General features: G+C 31.2%; 1 protein-coding gene across 3 annotated transcripts in view; it reads right to left on the bottom strand.

The window, feature by feature from the left end:
* The window catches only part of LOC143071410 (transient receptor potential cation channel subfamily M member 1-like), a 44,350-nt gene extending 34,544 nt beyond the window's left edge, over positions 1-9,806 (bottom strand). For 2 of the 3 annotated variants that reach the window (XM_076245672.1, XM_076245670.1), the window contains exons 1-4: positions 9,660-9,806; positions 3,104-3,192; positions 680-1,029; positions 93-265 (exon numbers count right to left, since the gene is read on the bottom strand). In XM_076245672.1, the coding sequence (XP_076101787.1) occupies positions 93-265; positions 680-1,029; positions 3,104-3,108 (528 nt within the window). In that variant the 5' untranslated portion in view covers positions 3,109-3,192; positions 9,660-9,806. Of the gene's footprint in view, positions 1-92; positions 266-679; positions 1,030-3,103; positions 3,193-7,113; positions 7,287-9,659 lie in introns of those variants that run through there. The other variant, XM_076245671.1, reaches the window with a different exon arrangement.
* Between the last annotated feature and the right edge of the window lie 8,631 nt (positions 9,807-18,437).

The raw sequence follows: 18,437 nt of genomic DNA on the forward strand, positions 1-18,437 counted from the left end.
TAACAGCACATTTAGATATTCAATAGTATAAAGATTGTTTACAATTTAGGGTCAGATACTTTTTAACTCTTGACAGGTACAATTACACGTACGTCTTCATAGTCAGCTAATACTGGTTTGATGGCGATAAACTTTTCGTTTTTGAGGGGCATTTCTTTTTTCTTGGTATCCGAGTCTTTGTCCGTACTGAGCTTGCTGATCTCGAATGCTTTGTCAATGTAAGAACTGACCCCATCTTCTCCACCACGATATATTATCCAGCATTCTGAAGAAGAATGTATAAACAAACCCCTCTGTCACAATTTTTTTGTTATGAATGTGCGGGTTTTTTTTCATACATAAGAATTAATAGATAAATTTATAATTTATTATAAAACAAATTAATCTTCTTTTTGTCAGAATATTAGTCAATATTATGCTTCATGATTTCTTTTGATTGTTATTATTAATTTACAAATTTGCATTTAAACCTTTGTACATATTCTTTTTGCTTATTTGATATCATTCGGTTACTCATAAAAACATTTTCTTTTGTTAATGACAAAGAGCCATGACCAGCATATACGAATCTAGTTCGTTAATGCAAAGTTGTTTTTATCAAATTTAATGCACAGGTTCTTTTTTCGTTTGTCAGTTGATACTGTTTATTCAATATACAAATCAATCTTAAAGTGCGTACTGTTTGCACCATTTACTGTATCTATAAGCCCTGATGTAAATTTTGCTGTGTTCCAGGGACGGGGAACAAAACTGTCCGAGTCACCTACAACAGCCAAAACCAGTCCCGGATAATAAGGTAGTTTTGTCAGTTTCTCTTCATTATCTTTAAGTTTGACTGTGTTGCAAATGATATGGTTCTGTTCTTCTTGACTACACAGCTGTTCGTTTCCATCTACATTTAAACATATTACACGCTGGGGTTCATCGTCATAAAGGAACGCGGCTGGGACGCCCGTGCTGTCTACATCTGGAACATCGTTATTCCTCTTCTTAGCTTCTATAGTGACTTTAACGCCAACAATAATAGGTCTACAAACAGAGTATTCAAAAGTATATATAAAAGTCCCCGCCTGGCGTTTTAAGCATCTGTAGCAATTGTTGTCCTATTAAGTATTTTAACAAAGCAGAACAGTCCAGTGACTTAATGCTGGTATTTGTGTGCACGAAAGGTATGATGATGAAAGACCGATCATCAAAGTAACTACTTGCAGCTACGATTTATTAACAGAACTTTCTATGATATGGTGTTTAAGTGTGACATTACATGTATAAACACTTAATCGTAGCACAGTAAAAAGAAAATTGGTACGTGATTATACCAAACATTATTTGAATGGAAACTTTAGCCTTGGAAAAATGGTACTTGTTTTTAGTTGTAATTAGTTTTCAACTAGCATTAATAGCTGTATTCGTATATAAATACTTTGTGTCTATCATTTTATTTTATGCTAGTTTTTTTTTCTGTTTCTCATCGATGTATTGAGTTAAAAAAATTGCGATTGATTCTGATTTTTACAGTGTGTAATACGTTATGTTAGTAGTCCACTGTTCCTGGATTCAGCGTTCACAAACATGTTCACTCCCTTACAGTCTGTATATGTCTATCCCAAGTCAGGAAACTAATTCAGGAGTTGGCGTTGGTTGATATCTGTAAAATTTGTTTTTCATCAATTGCATTAGGCCATTATATTCTACGTTTGAATTGTTTAATATTTTACGTGTGCTGGCCTTTTCTAGTTGACATAACGGTATGAGTTATCTCATTTTTAAGGCCGTACAAGAGTTCAAGGTGAAGATATATCTACTTTGGTCATTAGGTTCCATAAGATTAAACATATTTCAGTAGCAGATACGACAAATTATATTAATTTGATAACACTACAGGTTGGTATACTAAACAAAAATCAAAAATGAATGAGATCATGTTTTCTGTACGTTAATAACATTATATATTAAATATTATCGGAAGTACAATGACCGACTTTGGCTTGAAGGTGAACATAATTTCTTCATCTCTAAAACTAATCCGAATTATCTAGTTGTTATATTCCGCTAACTTCGACCATTCTAGAGATAATTTATTGTATAGAGGTTCTGAATTGTAAGAGTTGTTTTATATATACAGTACTTTAACATGTTTAAGGTCAACCTTTGATACGGTATTTCAAGTCTGTTTATTTAACATCTATATATATATTTTTGATCATGATATGTTGTTTCTTTATTTGTTTTTTTTTATTGAATAAAACGCTATTTATTCATTTGAATCTCGTCTTTGACAGGTATAATACAACACTTGTGTATTAAATCATTTAACAATTTTAAAAAGCATTTATTTAAAATAACCAGGGACGGTATTTTACATTCACAATATTCTTGATAAGACTTAAACCATTGAATAGAACAATAAGTACTTCATGTATATACAAAACGTCTTATTCAAAAAGTTTTTGTACAATTTGACACATAAACGGATAATTGCTAACTTCACCAGAATGAGTTACCTTATATTGCTTATAATAGATTATTTAAAAGTTATGTCTCCATTTTAAGAACAATTACATGTTCCCTTTAGAATACTACCTATCGTTATGAAAGAGATAGTCGAATAAACTTTGACAATGGTTGTTTATACTTCTAGCTCTACTTTCCATTACTTTTATGTTGATGTCAGATTTAAAGTGCATAGTCTCTCAGATTTGTTGACAGTTTGTGAAAACTGCAGGCGATTCAGTGCTGCGCACAGTGTGTCACATGTTCAGCACGATCTGCTAACCGTTGCTGACCATCAGAGATAAACCAGGTTTGTTTGAAGGATCGTGTTTCTTAGTCTTTAATTTTAAAGGATTAGTTTTTGTAGACTTTGTTAGCATTTTTGGTAGTTTGCTCGGGTTTTGCCATGACATGTCAGGTTGTCTTCAAATCAGTAATTTAAATTTTCTTTTGCATTGTCTACTTCTCTTTAAAATTGATATGGTATAAAGATCTAGACATGTCGATTGTTAACGTCCGTATGTTGTATTCTCTGTGTTTATATGAGATTTCTCTTTCAATAATAAATTCAATTCTATTCATACGTAAAACAAATTTCCAAAATACTTACTCCATATTCTCCTTATCAAAATCTTGGTCGGTAAAGTTGATCTCGATCAGGTTAGTTAAGTTAAGTCCTCGTAAACGCTGTTTGTCTTCCTGTAAAAAAATGTTATGTTAATGTTTTATCATAAAAGTCGGTTCAATACGCTCTTACCTTCTATTTTGTGGTTCAAATCATAAGAAACGAGACACATCTCTGACCTTTTGTCGAAACAATACCTTCTATATTTTATATTGACAAAAAGAGGAAAACACGTATAAATTACTAAAGTTAATTAGAGATTGTATATGTTGTGTACAAGTTATCATTTTGTACAAGTTATAATTTGTACAAAAAAATTGTACAAATTATAATTTGTATTTTGACTTTGTACAAATTGTTATTTGTACAAAAAGTGCCTGTACAAATTACAATTTGTACAAAATTTGACAAAAATTCACTTATAAAAATATAAAACAACACGTTTAATAATTTATTGCGTCCGAAGCGCTTTTCTGGATTTACCTTCATCAGGAACGCTCAAAGCCAAACATTTGAAATCCGAAGATGTATAAGTACCGAAAATCGTTGAAGAGCTATATGTTAAAAATACCTAAAATAAATAGCCAAATTCATCTAAAGCCAACTTTGCCTGAGGGAGTTGAAACCTTAGTTTCATAATAATTTCAAAATTTATAAACGGACAATTTTAGTAAAGTTTGTTTAATCATGTCAGTACCGAAGCACTGACTACTGAACTGATGATACCCTCGGGGACTGATACAGGTATATTAAAGATGTCTTATAACTTGTACAACATTTTATGACATGTATTTTGGTGGAAAAAGCATTGATACACACTACAGAATTGCTAATAAATGACCACACAATTCACCATATTTATCAAATACTAAAATAATTCTTTATCATTCGCTTGCGATGACAACGGGAATTGCACAACGTCTTTTGACTTTCACATTTTTACATTTAAAAGGTCTGTACCTTTAACTTTAATACATAAATATCCTGTCAAAATTTATACAGGCTTTTCGATTTGGTAACCCAAATCTCCAGATTCAACAATTACGCATTAGATTTATTGAGGACAGGTTTGGACATGATCATCATGATCACACAGAGGAATATGTATAATGACATTAACCCAAAACAACAAGTTATGATAGTTACTGGTTGTTTTCATGGTAAGATATTAGTCTTGGATCTATTTCCCACACAGTGCACACTTCCTTGCAAGAATATTCAGTGTTTCAATATCAGGGTCTTACCCAATTTAACTATAAGCCCATTATGGTTGTCCTTGGTGTACACATAATTGTTCTTTAGTGCATTATTCCTTGCTAGGTTCAGAACGTTTTGGACAAATTTCTCCTTGTGATCAACAGTGCCATCCATGTTTACACTATTGCATCAATTGAGTAAATGACTAAACATGTAAAAGAGTGTAAATGATAAATCCTAGGATATTTAGTTTTGGCAACTTATTAAAGCAATTGACCCCAAAGTAAGTATTTAAGAAGAGATAAATGTGAAAGTCAAAAGATGCAATTACCGATACCATAATTCAATCACCTGCACAAACTAATGATAAAGAACAATTATGTATTTTGTAAATGAGATGTACTGTATGGTCATTTAATAACAATGGTGTGTATCAAGTCTTTTTCACAAAATTTCATATTATGAATTATTGTACAAGTTATAAGTGAATTTTCGTCAAATTTTGTACAAATTGTACAATTTGTACAAAGTCAAAATACAAATTATAATTTGTACAATTTTTTTGTACAAATTGTAATTTGTACAAAATGATAACTTGTACACAACATATACATAAAATCGTCAGTATTTGCTGTTTGCTGTTCCATACAAAATTGACCTCAATTTGATTTTTCCGTAGCCAATATAAACTTAATTTTTCCAGTTTCTCAAATGCCACATGGAACCTGCGTTTGATATTTAGCACGTGTTCATTTACCAAAATCTACTTCACTTTGACTTTTTTATTCAAAGATTTTGATATACCTGTAAACATTTCCTCGTGTCCACTTTCTTCTAAGTTTTTACTTTATTATTATTTATTATTCTGAGCTTTACTGTGGTTAATTAGCTGTACCTTATAAATGTTTGAAAAAAAACCACACATTCTTTTTCATCAAATGATTATAATATTATTACGTAAGCATACATTTTCATACTCAGAAGTTTTATATGCCAACAAGACATATTAAAAGAGGGATGAAAGATACAAGAGGGACAGTCAAACTCATAAATCAAAAATAAACTGACAACGCCTGGCTAAAAATGAAAGAAGACAAACAGACAAACAATAGGACACCTGACACAACATAGAAAACAAAGAATAAGCAACGGGTGATCTCAGGTGCCCTGGAAGGGTAAGCAGATCATGCTCCACATGTGGCACCCGTCGTGTTGCTTATGTTACAACAAATCCGGTAAATAGTCTAATTCGCTAGCTCAAGTTCATTCAACTGTTTATAGGGAAAACGGTACTATTTATTCTGCCATAGGCGACAATACTAACATTTTCTAAATTTACCAGTTTTTATGATAAAAACCTGGATAAAACAGTTATGTGTGGTGTTAGTACTTTATTACTGTATTCTAAAAATTGAAGCCAAATAGTATCATGACCAATTTCCAACGGAGCTTGTTTATGTTATCCATGCCCACCGTCATTTTGCACCAAATTTATGAAATTTTGGAAGCCTTTTCGAATAATTCTTTGGAAAATATTTCAATAGGTTTTAAAATTTATAGTGTAAATTTACACACTGCAGTTATTCATAGATAAATAAAAAATATATTGTACCCTTACGTCCAATCACAGTGCTCTTAAGTTGACTTCCTTCACCTGTCTTGGGTACACAAAAGACCAACCTAATGCTGGGAAAATGTAATACTACCGTTTTCCCTATAATCGATTATACTAAATAACTTTCCTTGATATATCTGTTTAATAATTTTGTAAACAAAATTATACAAAATTGTGTTTGAAAGTATTCAAAATATTGAATTACTTTCATTAAAGTATAATATATCAGATCTGTTTTGTCAGTTTGTCAATACAAATCTATTTAAATGTTTTAAGAATCTATTTAGCTTTTATTTTGAAACATTAAATTAATAACAAAACACTACATATTGTCAGTGACAGGCAATTAAAAAAGAACGAACAAAATTTGTTTTGCATATTATCTTTTTTTCAAATATCACATTATTGTGGCGGAATAATTCTAGTACAAGAATTGAACAACTACCGCTACCGCTTATTTATGTCTAATTATTAATTGAGATTTAGGAGATAACAATACAGTTACAGTTATAATGCAACATATTAAAATAAATGACATTCAATAAATAATTTGACTTTGGCATAAATGTAAAAGTCCGCGAAACTGTTGCATCGTCTTTAGCATCTAAACAATGTGACGTGATATGTATATTTTGTATGTCAAACATGAATACTAAACGTATTTTTACTTTGCATATGCTTCAGAATGGTTTCGGTATAGACAAAAAGAATATTTTGAGGCTTAAAATTTGACTATCTTGTTTATTTTTTGAGAAATTACATACCTTAAAAAAATCGGAATTCAAAATGGTGGCTTTCTTAGTAACGGACTGGTAGAACGTGGAGTCCAACCCCTCAAAATATTTGTCAACGTCCTATAAATTTATCGTTACAAACTAATTGCATTAGAATACAAGTTTTGACTCATTATACTATTTATAAACGTTATAATAATATGAGGCAGGCATTACCTGTGAATGGGGACGAAGTTTGTATTATTTTTTTTTTAATTCAAGCATGCTGATAAAAGAAACGGAAATACCGTTACGTTTCCGATATTGGTTCTGTTGTTAGGGATTTAGTTGTGACGTTATTTAAGTTATGACGTCATATTCAATGTAAACAAAGAAACGCTGTTATCCAGGTAACGTTTTTTTTTCATATCAAACAATTATTAAAAATGATTGGGTGTTGAATTCCTTACTATATTTGTTGATATGTTGATGAATATACATTTTATTCAAAGTCTCATGCAAACAAGACCGGAAACGGAAGAAGACCGGAAACGGAAGTAGATCTGAAAAAAAAAGTTAACGATTTTGAGTTCATTTGTAGAATGAAAAATTCGGGAAATTTTCCCGAATTTTTTTTTTTTTTTTTTTTACTGATTTTTCTACCGTAATTGGGGATTTCGTCCCCATATTAGTATAGTATTGCACAATTTTGAAGGTAAAAACTGGGCATTTTTCATATTGGACCCATTACAATTCATTTCGCTAACTTATTTCTCGAAACAAAATCTGTCAAGTGGTTCTCAGCATTGCACATGATTGCATTATTTGTTATTTGTTGTCTTTTTCTTAATGTAAAAACAAATACTTTATAAAATTCCCGAGGGTTCTTCTGAATGTATCAACACATCAGTAAACAGTTCTTCGATAAAGTCACGCCAATAATTATAATATACTTAAAATTTTTTAAATTCTCCCGTTTATAATTTTGATATAATTAAAAGTAAAATCACAAAAATACTGAACTCTGAGGAAAAATCAAAACGGAAAGTCCGTCATCAAATGGCAAAATCACTAGCTCAAACACATCAAACGACAGCATCACAACTGTCATATTCCTGACTTTGTACAGGCATTTTCATATGTAGAAAATGGTGGATTGAACCTGGTTTTATAGCTAACTAAACCTCTCACTTGTATGACTTTCGCATCAAATTTCTTTATAATGACAACGATGTGTGAACAAAACAAACAGACATAATAGGTAAAATGTCAAAAATACAGCAGTCAATAATGTGTTATAACCTTATTCGATACAAAAATCAAACAAATGTGCATGTCTTTTTTACCGACTTTCAGTAGTACATACGAGTGTGTAATGCAATTAGTAACACCTATCAACAGAATATGTGAACGATCGCGTTTATTGTAATGGAATGGAAATGTCGACAGTGATACAAACGTGCTGTGTACGATGATATAACAATTATATGTTGTATATGGAATCGAAATCACATGTCCTATTGCACCTACCAAACAGACAGCCAATGATAAGAATTTGTTTAGGAAGAAAAGAAATTAAGCCCTCAGGGAAAGTTGAACTTGAATTAATTTGGCAATTCTTGGGATTAAGCGTTCTAGAGTACGGTAAATCCAGAAAAACGCTACCGACGTTCGAATTCTAAAAGAGTTAATGGGATACAGTGTAGCTAATGTCATGAAAAATTCAACATCTGAGCTAAATTGTCTACTTCTATAATTTCAAATGACATAAATATCAATAACCTGCAAACAGTTGCAATATATTTCTTAGTTTTCTATTTTGATGTTTAAACTATTTGAAGCGCTCGAACCTGCAACCAAAATCGATTGTTGTCAATTTAAAACAGGTTCAATGCGTATCTTTGTTTGCTATGTACATATGAACGAATGCATTATTTCTTTTGTGATAATTTACAATTGGCATGTTGTTTAAATGTCAGCCTAGGCCTGCTATCAATATTTTCGTAAATTTGTAATATGATTTTCTTTACAAATTAAAAAGTTGACATAATAAAGCTGCATGTGTTTACGACAAGATATCGAAATTGTATAAATATAAGGAGATGTAGCATGATTGCCAATGGTGCAGCTATCCTCCAGATTTTTTCTGGCGAAAATATAAGCAGTTCTTTGCCACTTTACGGCCTACAAAAATGTGTAAAACCCATACGTTAAAGACAGCTTTTTACGACACCCATATGAATAATGTGAAACGATTCAAAGCAGAAAACTGACGACCTAATCTATACAATATAATTTACATAAAAAGAAATACAATTTATAACAAACATGAACTAAGTTAAACGACAAGCACTGGATTAAACGCACATGACTGGGCAGAGCCAGTTACAAGTATGGTGGGGTTAAAATGCTTGAGACCGTTCAACCCGTCCCCTAACACAAGACAGTGGTTTGACAGCCAAACAAAAGAACAAATTGTACAAAATCATTTGCAAATGGCTTACCGCATGCAATATATTGGTCCAAAGCACGAAAACAACCAACGAAAATTCAATAGGCACAATTCATTGATATAAGAGTATTCGGAGTTACTGAAATCTAGTTCTTAGTTAATTAATGAATAAATCAAATTATTCAAGACTCAAGACTGTCTTTACATTATCACTTAGCCTTAGTTTATATACTAGATGTTTGAAGCCCTTGATCAAATTTGTTACACACATGTTAAATAAATTTGCAAATACTGTTATATAGTAACACATGTGGCTATACGTTATTTGATATGTCAAATGGGGGAAAATTACATTTACAGTACAATTAAACAATGAAATGTATTGAAAAAATATCAAAGTGTCTAGAAATATAGTATAAAAAAATACTCATCCAAACATTGTTTTTTATGCATATACCTTAACTCCCGTCCGACGTACATATTTGTACGCGTGGTATCATTGATAAGTTATATAATACTATAAATTGACCTGATAAAGGTCGAATAACAAAATATTGGACTTACGTTTGTTACATTTCTCCCTGTCTATTGCGCTCATTTAATACAACGCGGATGGATATTAAAGGTATACTAGATCAAATATATACTGTTGTATGCTAAGCAGAAGCTAAATGGTTTTCCGAAAATTAAACTGATCGATATAATGTTTTATCTTTACAAAAAATTTATACAAAAATAAGATTTAAATGTATTTTGTCAGTACATGTCTTTGTTGGTTAATCAAAAATAACTTCATGTACATTTAAACTTGTTATACCCATTTATATTTTAAATGCAAAACGAAGCTTTAGATACCAATCTGATATTACATAATAGCAAATTTGTAATTTTGAAGTATAATTAAAATAACATAAACGGTACTAATTGTTATGCAAAGCTATGTTCGTCATGCATATAAATCGAGAAAAGTTATTTTTTATTATTACTTTTTTTTTTATTTTAATTTTTTTTAAATTTGTTTTGATTTCATTTTAATTAATCAAATAAAGACAACAGTAGTATACCGCTGTTCAAAACTCATAAATCGATATATTTTGCTTGCACTAGCTTTCGGTAAATGAAGTGCCTTGTGTTGTTTGTGACTTGTACCAACCTGGGGAGTATTTGATTCTGATTTTTACAGTTTGTTCTTATGTTTTTTTGTTAAACCGCTGTCTCAAATTAGGGGGAAAGTGGATCATTTTCGCAGACATGTTTATCCTCGCCACATTCGTTATGTGAATGTCTCGTTTCAGGAGCGTATAATTCAATCGTGGTTCTTGTGTGCTGCCCGTCATAATGTATTTGTCACACAACAAGTCGTTAGTGGAAGTTGGAATTCTTTTACATTTGATCATGTCCGGGCCTTCTTTGGTTGACAATACGGTATGGGATTTGCTAATTGTGGTAGGCCGTATGATTATGTTTGGTTAGTCTTAAAAGAGGGACGAAAGATACCAGAGGGTTATTCAAACTCATAAATCGAAAATAAACTGACAACGCCATGGCTAAAAACGAAAAAGAAAAACAGACAAAAAATGGTACACATGACACAACAAAGAAAACTGAAGAATAAGCAACACGAACCCCATCAAAAACTAGGGGTGATATCAGGTGCTCCGGAAAGGTAAGCGGATCCTGCTCCACATGTGGCACCCGACTTGGTACAGGACATTTTTTTAAAAGAAAAAAATGGTGGGTTGAACCTGGTTATTTGGCATGCCAAACCTCCCGCTTTAATGGCAATGTTTAATATAACATTACAATGATAACACAACATAACAGGACTACAGTATAAATATATAGGAGAACATATTGGACAAAGAAACAATCCAATAATAGCTAACAAAAGGCACCAGATTTAAAATTTGCGTTTCGTCCACACAAGACTTACTTGTGACGCCCAGATACAAAAGTTCAAAAGCCACAAGTACAAAGTTGAACAGCAAAAGTTCAAAAAAGCTGATCAAAATACGGCCAGGGTTTTCTGCTTGGGATACGAACACAGTTTCTACGAACTAAGGTTTCATTAACTTTTTCCCTCATGCATTTTGTTATAAATTGTTTGAAGACTTATATGTTAGATTTGTACCTTTGTTGACCACAGAGAAGTGTAATTGTCTAAACTATGACATCTATTATGTACAAGATAGAAATCTATTATACTTAATACATTCATTCTTTTTAACTTTTATCAAATTACTGAGGCAATAAAATGCGACCTTCGATTCTTTAAGCTTTTAAATGTTGACTAAAATCTAATTACTATGTGTCAAACTTTGGCCTAGATTAATGAGATTTATAAATGGAACATTCCGTTTATTTTGTTGTTATCTAAGTAACTTGTTTTAACTAAATACTACTTTATGCTATAACAAACAAATTCCAGGCCGATGTTTTTCTCTTTCGAAGCGTTGAGACTATTCACCATTTTCTACATTTTCTACATTTGAAAATGTCTGTACCAAGTCAGGAATATGACAGTTGTTGTCTATTCGTTTGATTTGTTTTATCGTTTGATTTTGCCATTTGATTAGGGACTTTCCGTTTTGAATTCTTTTGTCATATTGAATGATTAACGATAATGACACAATGTTTGTTGTTTTTTTTTCATTTAAAAGTTCCATATATAACATTGTGCAATAGGGATTGTTACTTTATATATTGGACAACTCTATCAATCCTTTTCGATACTGTCGTTAACCTGAAATGAGATAGAGAAAGATTAAGCATATCCTACGCCACATGTGCCAACCGTCGTACACGTGATGGTCATAGCACAAATATCACATGCTACACATATATTTTATAACGGTCAACACCAACCAGATCAATCATTCAAGTTTGAGAAGGGAAAACTTCATATTTATCACTACGAACCCCTCGATAATGACATAAATCAAAAGCTCAAGCATTTCAATCTAATGGATAACAACTGTCATAAACCTGATTTGGTACAAGCATTTCCTTGGTACAAGTATTTCCAATTAGCATGTGCTAATAATTATAAGTGGAAAGTTCACAATATGAAACCGAATTCATCTTTTTTATTTTAGTAAAAGTAAGTTTACAACCGACCCGTATTGTCAATTTCAAGATGTGATTCAAAATATGAGGTGGACTTACATTTATCCGTGGTATCTTTAATTTTAATCATTGGTCTGTGTGAGCATAACATGACGCATTTAGTAATTTGTGACTTTCTCATCGTTTGATCTTTTTATACAAGTATATAAAAGTTATGTCAAAACGATCAAGTGCTTTGTTGCGTGCATAAGTTTTCTTGGTAAACAAACAATAGTTATAAAATGTAATTGCAGGTAAACATTACGATACAAATATTCCCTAGTAATCAGGAAAGTATTGTACGTATTCAAATTCTTACATTTAATTTTTGCCTATCTAAATGACCGATTAGTTAATATTAAACTTATAATAAGTAGATAAATATCAAATCCTCAATGAAAATGTATGCTCAATGATATGTATTGTATCTGTCCATTCGCCAAGTGTTGAAAGAATATACAATCATCATTTTTGTAGCTTTGCATCCTCTGAAAGGTCAGATGTAAAGCTTCAGACATCATATATACAAAACAAGTGACCATTGTATGCAATTACATTATGTTTTGATAAGTTTACTACATCAGTATATATGGTAAATATCAGTCATTATAATTAATTTTACTATCACTAATGGTCTGTGTTATGGCATATATGATATGTATAGTAATATAGTATTTACAACAATACCAAAGTGTTATTTCAAAAATGAGTGTCTATATAAACACCTATGTAGTCTGGTGGACTGAAAATTGAACTTTTGCAATTAATTTCATTTGACTTGTTTCTGTGTTGCCTTGTATTCAGTTAAAGTATACTATTGGGTTTAATGAAAGCATTATAAGTCAAACAATAGCCTCGAAGCTTCATAGATGTTGAAAACTTCCATCCAAAATCAAAACATAACTTTCAAGAAGTAGTTAAAAAATAGAGTCAAATAAAAAGGTTAAAAAAAAGGGAGAAATAAACACAAACCGTTAATAAAGATTAAGATATGTTGTACAAAAATGTAATACGTGAGTTAATATAGAAGGAGTTTCTGAATATACGATTTGGGCTTTCCGAGTTGTCTTTTGTACTCAATTACACGAGGAAGAGAAATCAAAATTGTATATTATTACAAACATACATTCATGTATGGTAAGCAATTAGATAAATGACAATAATAAGAAAGATTAATCTTGTTTTTTTCTCTTTAATATTTACAAAATTAGTATATAATTGAAATCTCCGAACATTGAATTCACAATAAATGGAAAAAATACATTATTTGAACATTGAAACAATTGTTCATTACACTTTATCCAGAAAGAGTTACCTTTCTTTTTATATAATATCAGCAAAATTGAGTATTGTAGTAAATTAACCTATACATAGATATTTATTTCTAAACATATTTTATTATCACTACTAATTAAATGTATGACAACATAAATTAAGTGTTGGACAGGTTCATGCCGACACCCTAATTTTAGTAGTATTCAGCAATGATCAAACTATAGGATGAAATATGTGGCCCGCAGTAAGCCTTGTGTTGCAAAGATGTTGCGTTTTATTGAATAGTGGCTAAAAACTGTCAAACATATATATTACTCCTTGCCATGATGGTTATGTGGTTAAAGTCATGTCGATAGAAAAAACATTATCAGCGGAGAAAGGCATTGATCGAGATGGATTTGAGGATTGAAATGTTTTGTGCTATTGATGGGAATATGTTTTTATACAAGAGACACTGATTTCTTTAACATTTTTGACGTATGCAGTGTACAAAAACTGATTGGTTACATCCAAAATATTGGTAGTGACCGTATTGATTTGTTGTAAAAGATACGATCCCTCGTTTTCAGTTTGAAACATTTATTAAGTGAACTTTGTTGACTTCTGTAAAAAGTGATTTTCAAAATTCTGCCTGTAATTTTGGGGTGTGATACAAATTGAAATATTGTCTGTCGATTTTCATTCAAAATTTACAGTTTTTCCGACTGATGATTTATTAAGAACTGCATTTATTATGTTTTTCATCTAAATATGCTGTTTTCTCGTCGGACACTATTTTGCTAATACTTGATGACGGTGACACCCTAAAGGTGATTTATATCGTGCATCTGGTGTAAAACAAACTTACCTTGAGATATAGCGGACCAACTACATGTAATGTATGAAAGGTGTATGGTTTAATTACTATTCATTTCCTAACATGTCAACCTTAATGATTGATGTTACTGTATGACTATGTTCGGGTTGTTGTCTCATTGACATATTCCCCAACTCTATTCTCAATTTTGCATGTTTATCGTAAAAAGATGAATCTTTTATAAGCTGGGATATGGGTTTCTAAACAATTACCATATTATTTTTAAATATTTCTTTTTGGTTTTGGTATTCTTATTACGCATATGAGTTCAAATCCGGGCTGATGTGCTGATATTTAGAGAAATTATGAATATAATGTACATGTGTTTTCAGCCGTTTAATGAATGAACCAGATCTGTAGTAGAGATGTTTGACCTACTTGTCAAATAATTATTTCTGTGACTTCATCTTGCGATCCTTTACGACAGATATTTAGCTAATCTTCAATCGTCATGGCTAATATTCGTACTTTATTTGGCCTTTTAAACTTTTTTGAATTCGAGCGTCACTGATGAGTCTTTTGTAGACGAAACGCGCGTCTGACGTTTATACTAAAATTTATTCCTGGTATCTATGATGAGTTTATTTATATCATGTATAGTGTGTTACAACTTTAGATTCTACTGACGAGTGAAAGGTAATACTTGGCCATCGAACGGCTAAGGTTTAGTTCAGTCTAGGTGGTCAAGAAGTCTTTAAATCCCAGCGAAAAAAAAACCACAAAAATATCAGAAGCAAAGTCGCATATTTGAAATCATGCTAGATTACAACAGTAAAGATTATTTAAGAGAAATATTAAAGAGTACAGAAGTTGTTCAATGCACCCAAAAGCAAATAATATGCCGAAGCAAGATCTTTATATTTCAAATATAAATACAATCTACATGACATTGACATGATTTTCACAAATGATATCGGATATGTTCCTTACGTCGTAACTATAATCCCCTTCCCTTTCATGAATGTGACCTACCGAATAAGACTATTTACCGGATTTGTTATCACATAAGCAACACGACGGGTGCCACATGTGGAGCAGGATCTGCTTACCCTTCCGGAGCACCTGAGATCACCCCTAGTTTTTTGTGGGGTTCGTGTTGCTTATTCTTTAGTTATCTATGTTGTGTCATGTGTACTATTGTTTGTTTGTTTGTCTTTTTCATTTCTAGCCATGACGTCAGTTAATTTTCGATTGATGAGTTTGACTGTCCCTCTGGTATCTTTCGTCCCTCTTTTACTGATAATTATTACAAACGATATATTATGATATCCTTTACTGATAGATGCATCCATAAGTGATTGGTCTCCACATATATATAGAATATAGATATATAGAAACATGCATATATATAAAATTCTCACAGTATTAAATTAATATGGAAGGTCCTGGTGGAGAAAAGGATATAAAAATACACTTCATCTGTCAGGACCAGTATTTATAGGTGCGGTATCATGGGATGTTGAATTACTTTTTATAGGAAAAGATGTTTGAAATTCATTACTTTACCACTGAAATTGACTATCAATTAGAATTGTCTTCCCAGAGGATTGAAAGGATAGACATTGACATCGGAGATTATTGACATGATTGATGTACTACTGTTGTTTCCAGTTACATTTGATATCTAAGACATATTAATAGAAATTAATTAACTGCACTTTTAGTTTGTTCTCACTGCTTAAATTCACAACTTTCACATCAAAGTAACGTTTGAAAAGAATGTTTATTGATGTTACACATAATATTTCACCCCTTTAGTTACATAACTTCTATTCTTGTGGCTTAACAAATTTGTACCAAACTGTTATGTCTTCAGCAATCATAGTATTTTAAAACAATCCATTAAATCATTTTCTATTTGTTATACAAGAGAAATTGTTCGGATGCATCGGGACTTTAGAACAGATTGGTGATAGTTTACATATAAACTCATTTTATGTATACCACTGGCCACGATAAAATGTTGTACGCCATTACAGCTAAGATAATCACTTCATTGAGTAAAATTTCTTTAGTATTGTGTAAAATTGCTATATACCGTGCTATGATTTGGATATTTTTCTTGAACCTTAATCATTATTTAGGAGTCTACTCTATCCTAAAGTAAGCATCATGATGGATACAAATTGTTATCTACCCTGTGCGAAATACTTTAACATTGATCTGTAGACACTTCCCCTATTAGCCTTTGTTTAATTTGCACAATTTGTGCATAATTTATCTTTATTTCAAAGGAGGTAAACTTGGCACCCGTAAAGTTTTATCCAGTCCAGTACTGCCGACAAAATTTCACATAATGTTTCATTGCATTTAAGAAAATAACCATCACTTGAAGTTAACAATCAAATTTGCACCTCTGTTTTACCTGTGTACAAGCTTTAGTAACCATGTAACCTCAAGTTTTCAAAATATTATATAGAAACACAAAATAAAAAAAAAATAATGGTGCTTTGAAACACCCAAGATATACCCCCTTCCCCGATTCTTTTATTGCAAATAAAATGTTGCATTAATTACTTTCAACTGTCAAATTCATGGATTATTATTTTTTCCGACTCCTTTTCGTATGAAACCGGATGTGGCGTTATAGTATTTGGTGGTACAACGTATCACACCTCATAAACTTGTTAATATTTATATAAAGACCTAAATTGGCTATTTCAGGCATCGATTGTGGTCATAATAACTACGAGCAACAGTGTTTAACAATATTGTACACACATTAACATCCATGTAATTAAATGTTTAGTACAGGTGTTGATATTAAAATATTAATGAGTAAATTTTGGCACATTTTGCTGTTTCGAACCCTACTGCAAACATGCAAGACAAAATTAAAAAAATATAAAAAATGATGTGTGACAGACTGAATTTTAAAGAACATCTGAAGTACATTTTGTATGTTAATGTGGTAGATGTATTATAACTTTGAATTTTAAACATTGTTAATCCTTTAATCTAATCTTCTCCTTGTATCTAAATATAACCGTATACCGCAACTTTTTCAAACAAAAATTCTACTATAATACATGTACCCCATTGTATTATAACTTATATAACTTCAAATTCTGTTTCATCATGAAAGGGACAAAAACTTTAAAGGAAAAATCAGCATATTAATTATTTATTTATTGTTGCAATAAACAGATATGTATTTTTTTTTCAAAGAAGACGACCACTAATTGATGTAATAAACAGTAACATAAGGCATTACTTTGATATAGTGTTTCTTCATTTCATTAGATTATTGTCTTCTGAACACCCACCTGGTATCCTTCTTTTCGAATTGATGGGAATTTGTAACCAAATATTTTGCAGTAGTCGTTAAATAATAGTGCACATGTTATGTAGTGTCGTAATTATTTGTTTCTCCTCTCTGATTATAACAGCCTCTTTAAATTTGAGCAAGATATAATGTTTAGCAAAACATATTGCTGCACTTAATATTAATACAAATACATGTTTCATAGTGCTTATAAAGTTAATAGGTTGTAGATTCTCTGACAAAATATTGTTTCCTTTAAAATCGGATCATGCGTTCATAATGTTTACTTTTTTGTGAACGTAAACCCAAGCAAAACACCAAAACCCCATACCAATATATTTGTGCTAGTGTCTGCATACAATTGCAAGCTGTAGTTAACAAAAAGTCTAGAAAATCGTAAAAAAACAACACTGATTTTTGTGAACATCGATTTCCCAAAACGACAATCGAAAACATTAAGACATGATTGCTCAGATATATTAATGCATTAACCGTTTGGCTAAAATGGATGCATTTTCAACTGCAAATTTTTTCCGAGTACAGACAAATCTAAGCATCTGGACAAATTTTTAGGCTAAGTATACTCTTGATAAATATATTTCAGATACGTTTTATCTTCTAAATAATCAAAACTTTAGCATAATTTTGCTGTGCACATTTTTTAAGGGCAAAAAAAAATGATGCGGATAATCAGTGTATTGGTTATTATTGTATGCTTTGGGGCATAGTTCATTGAAACATGGTATCGTTCGAAAGAATTACCTATCGTACGTTCTGTAAGAAAATAACTCCATATAGGTATATACATATGTATGTTGCTAAAATTTCTAATTTTCTTGAA

The sequence above is a fragment of the Mytilus galloprovincialis genome, chromosome 4, assembly GCF_965363235.1.
Source record: "Mytilus galloprovincialis chromosome 4, xbMytGall1.hap1.1, whole genome shotgun sequence".
Classification (NCBI taxonomy): Eukaryota; Metazoa; Mollusca; class Bivalvia; order Mytilida; family Mytilidae; genus Mytilus; species Mytilus galloprovincialis.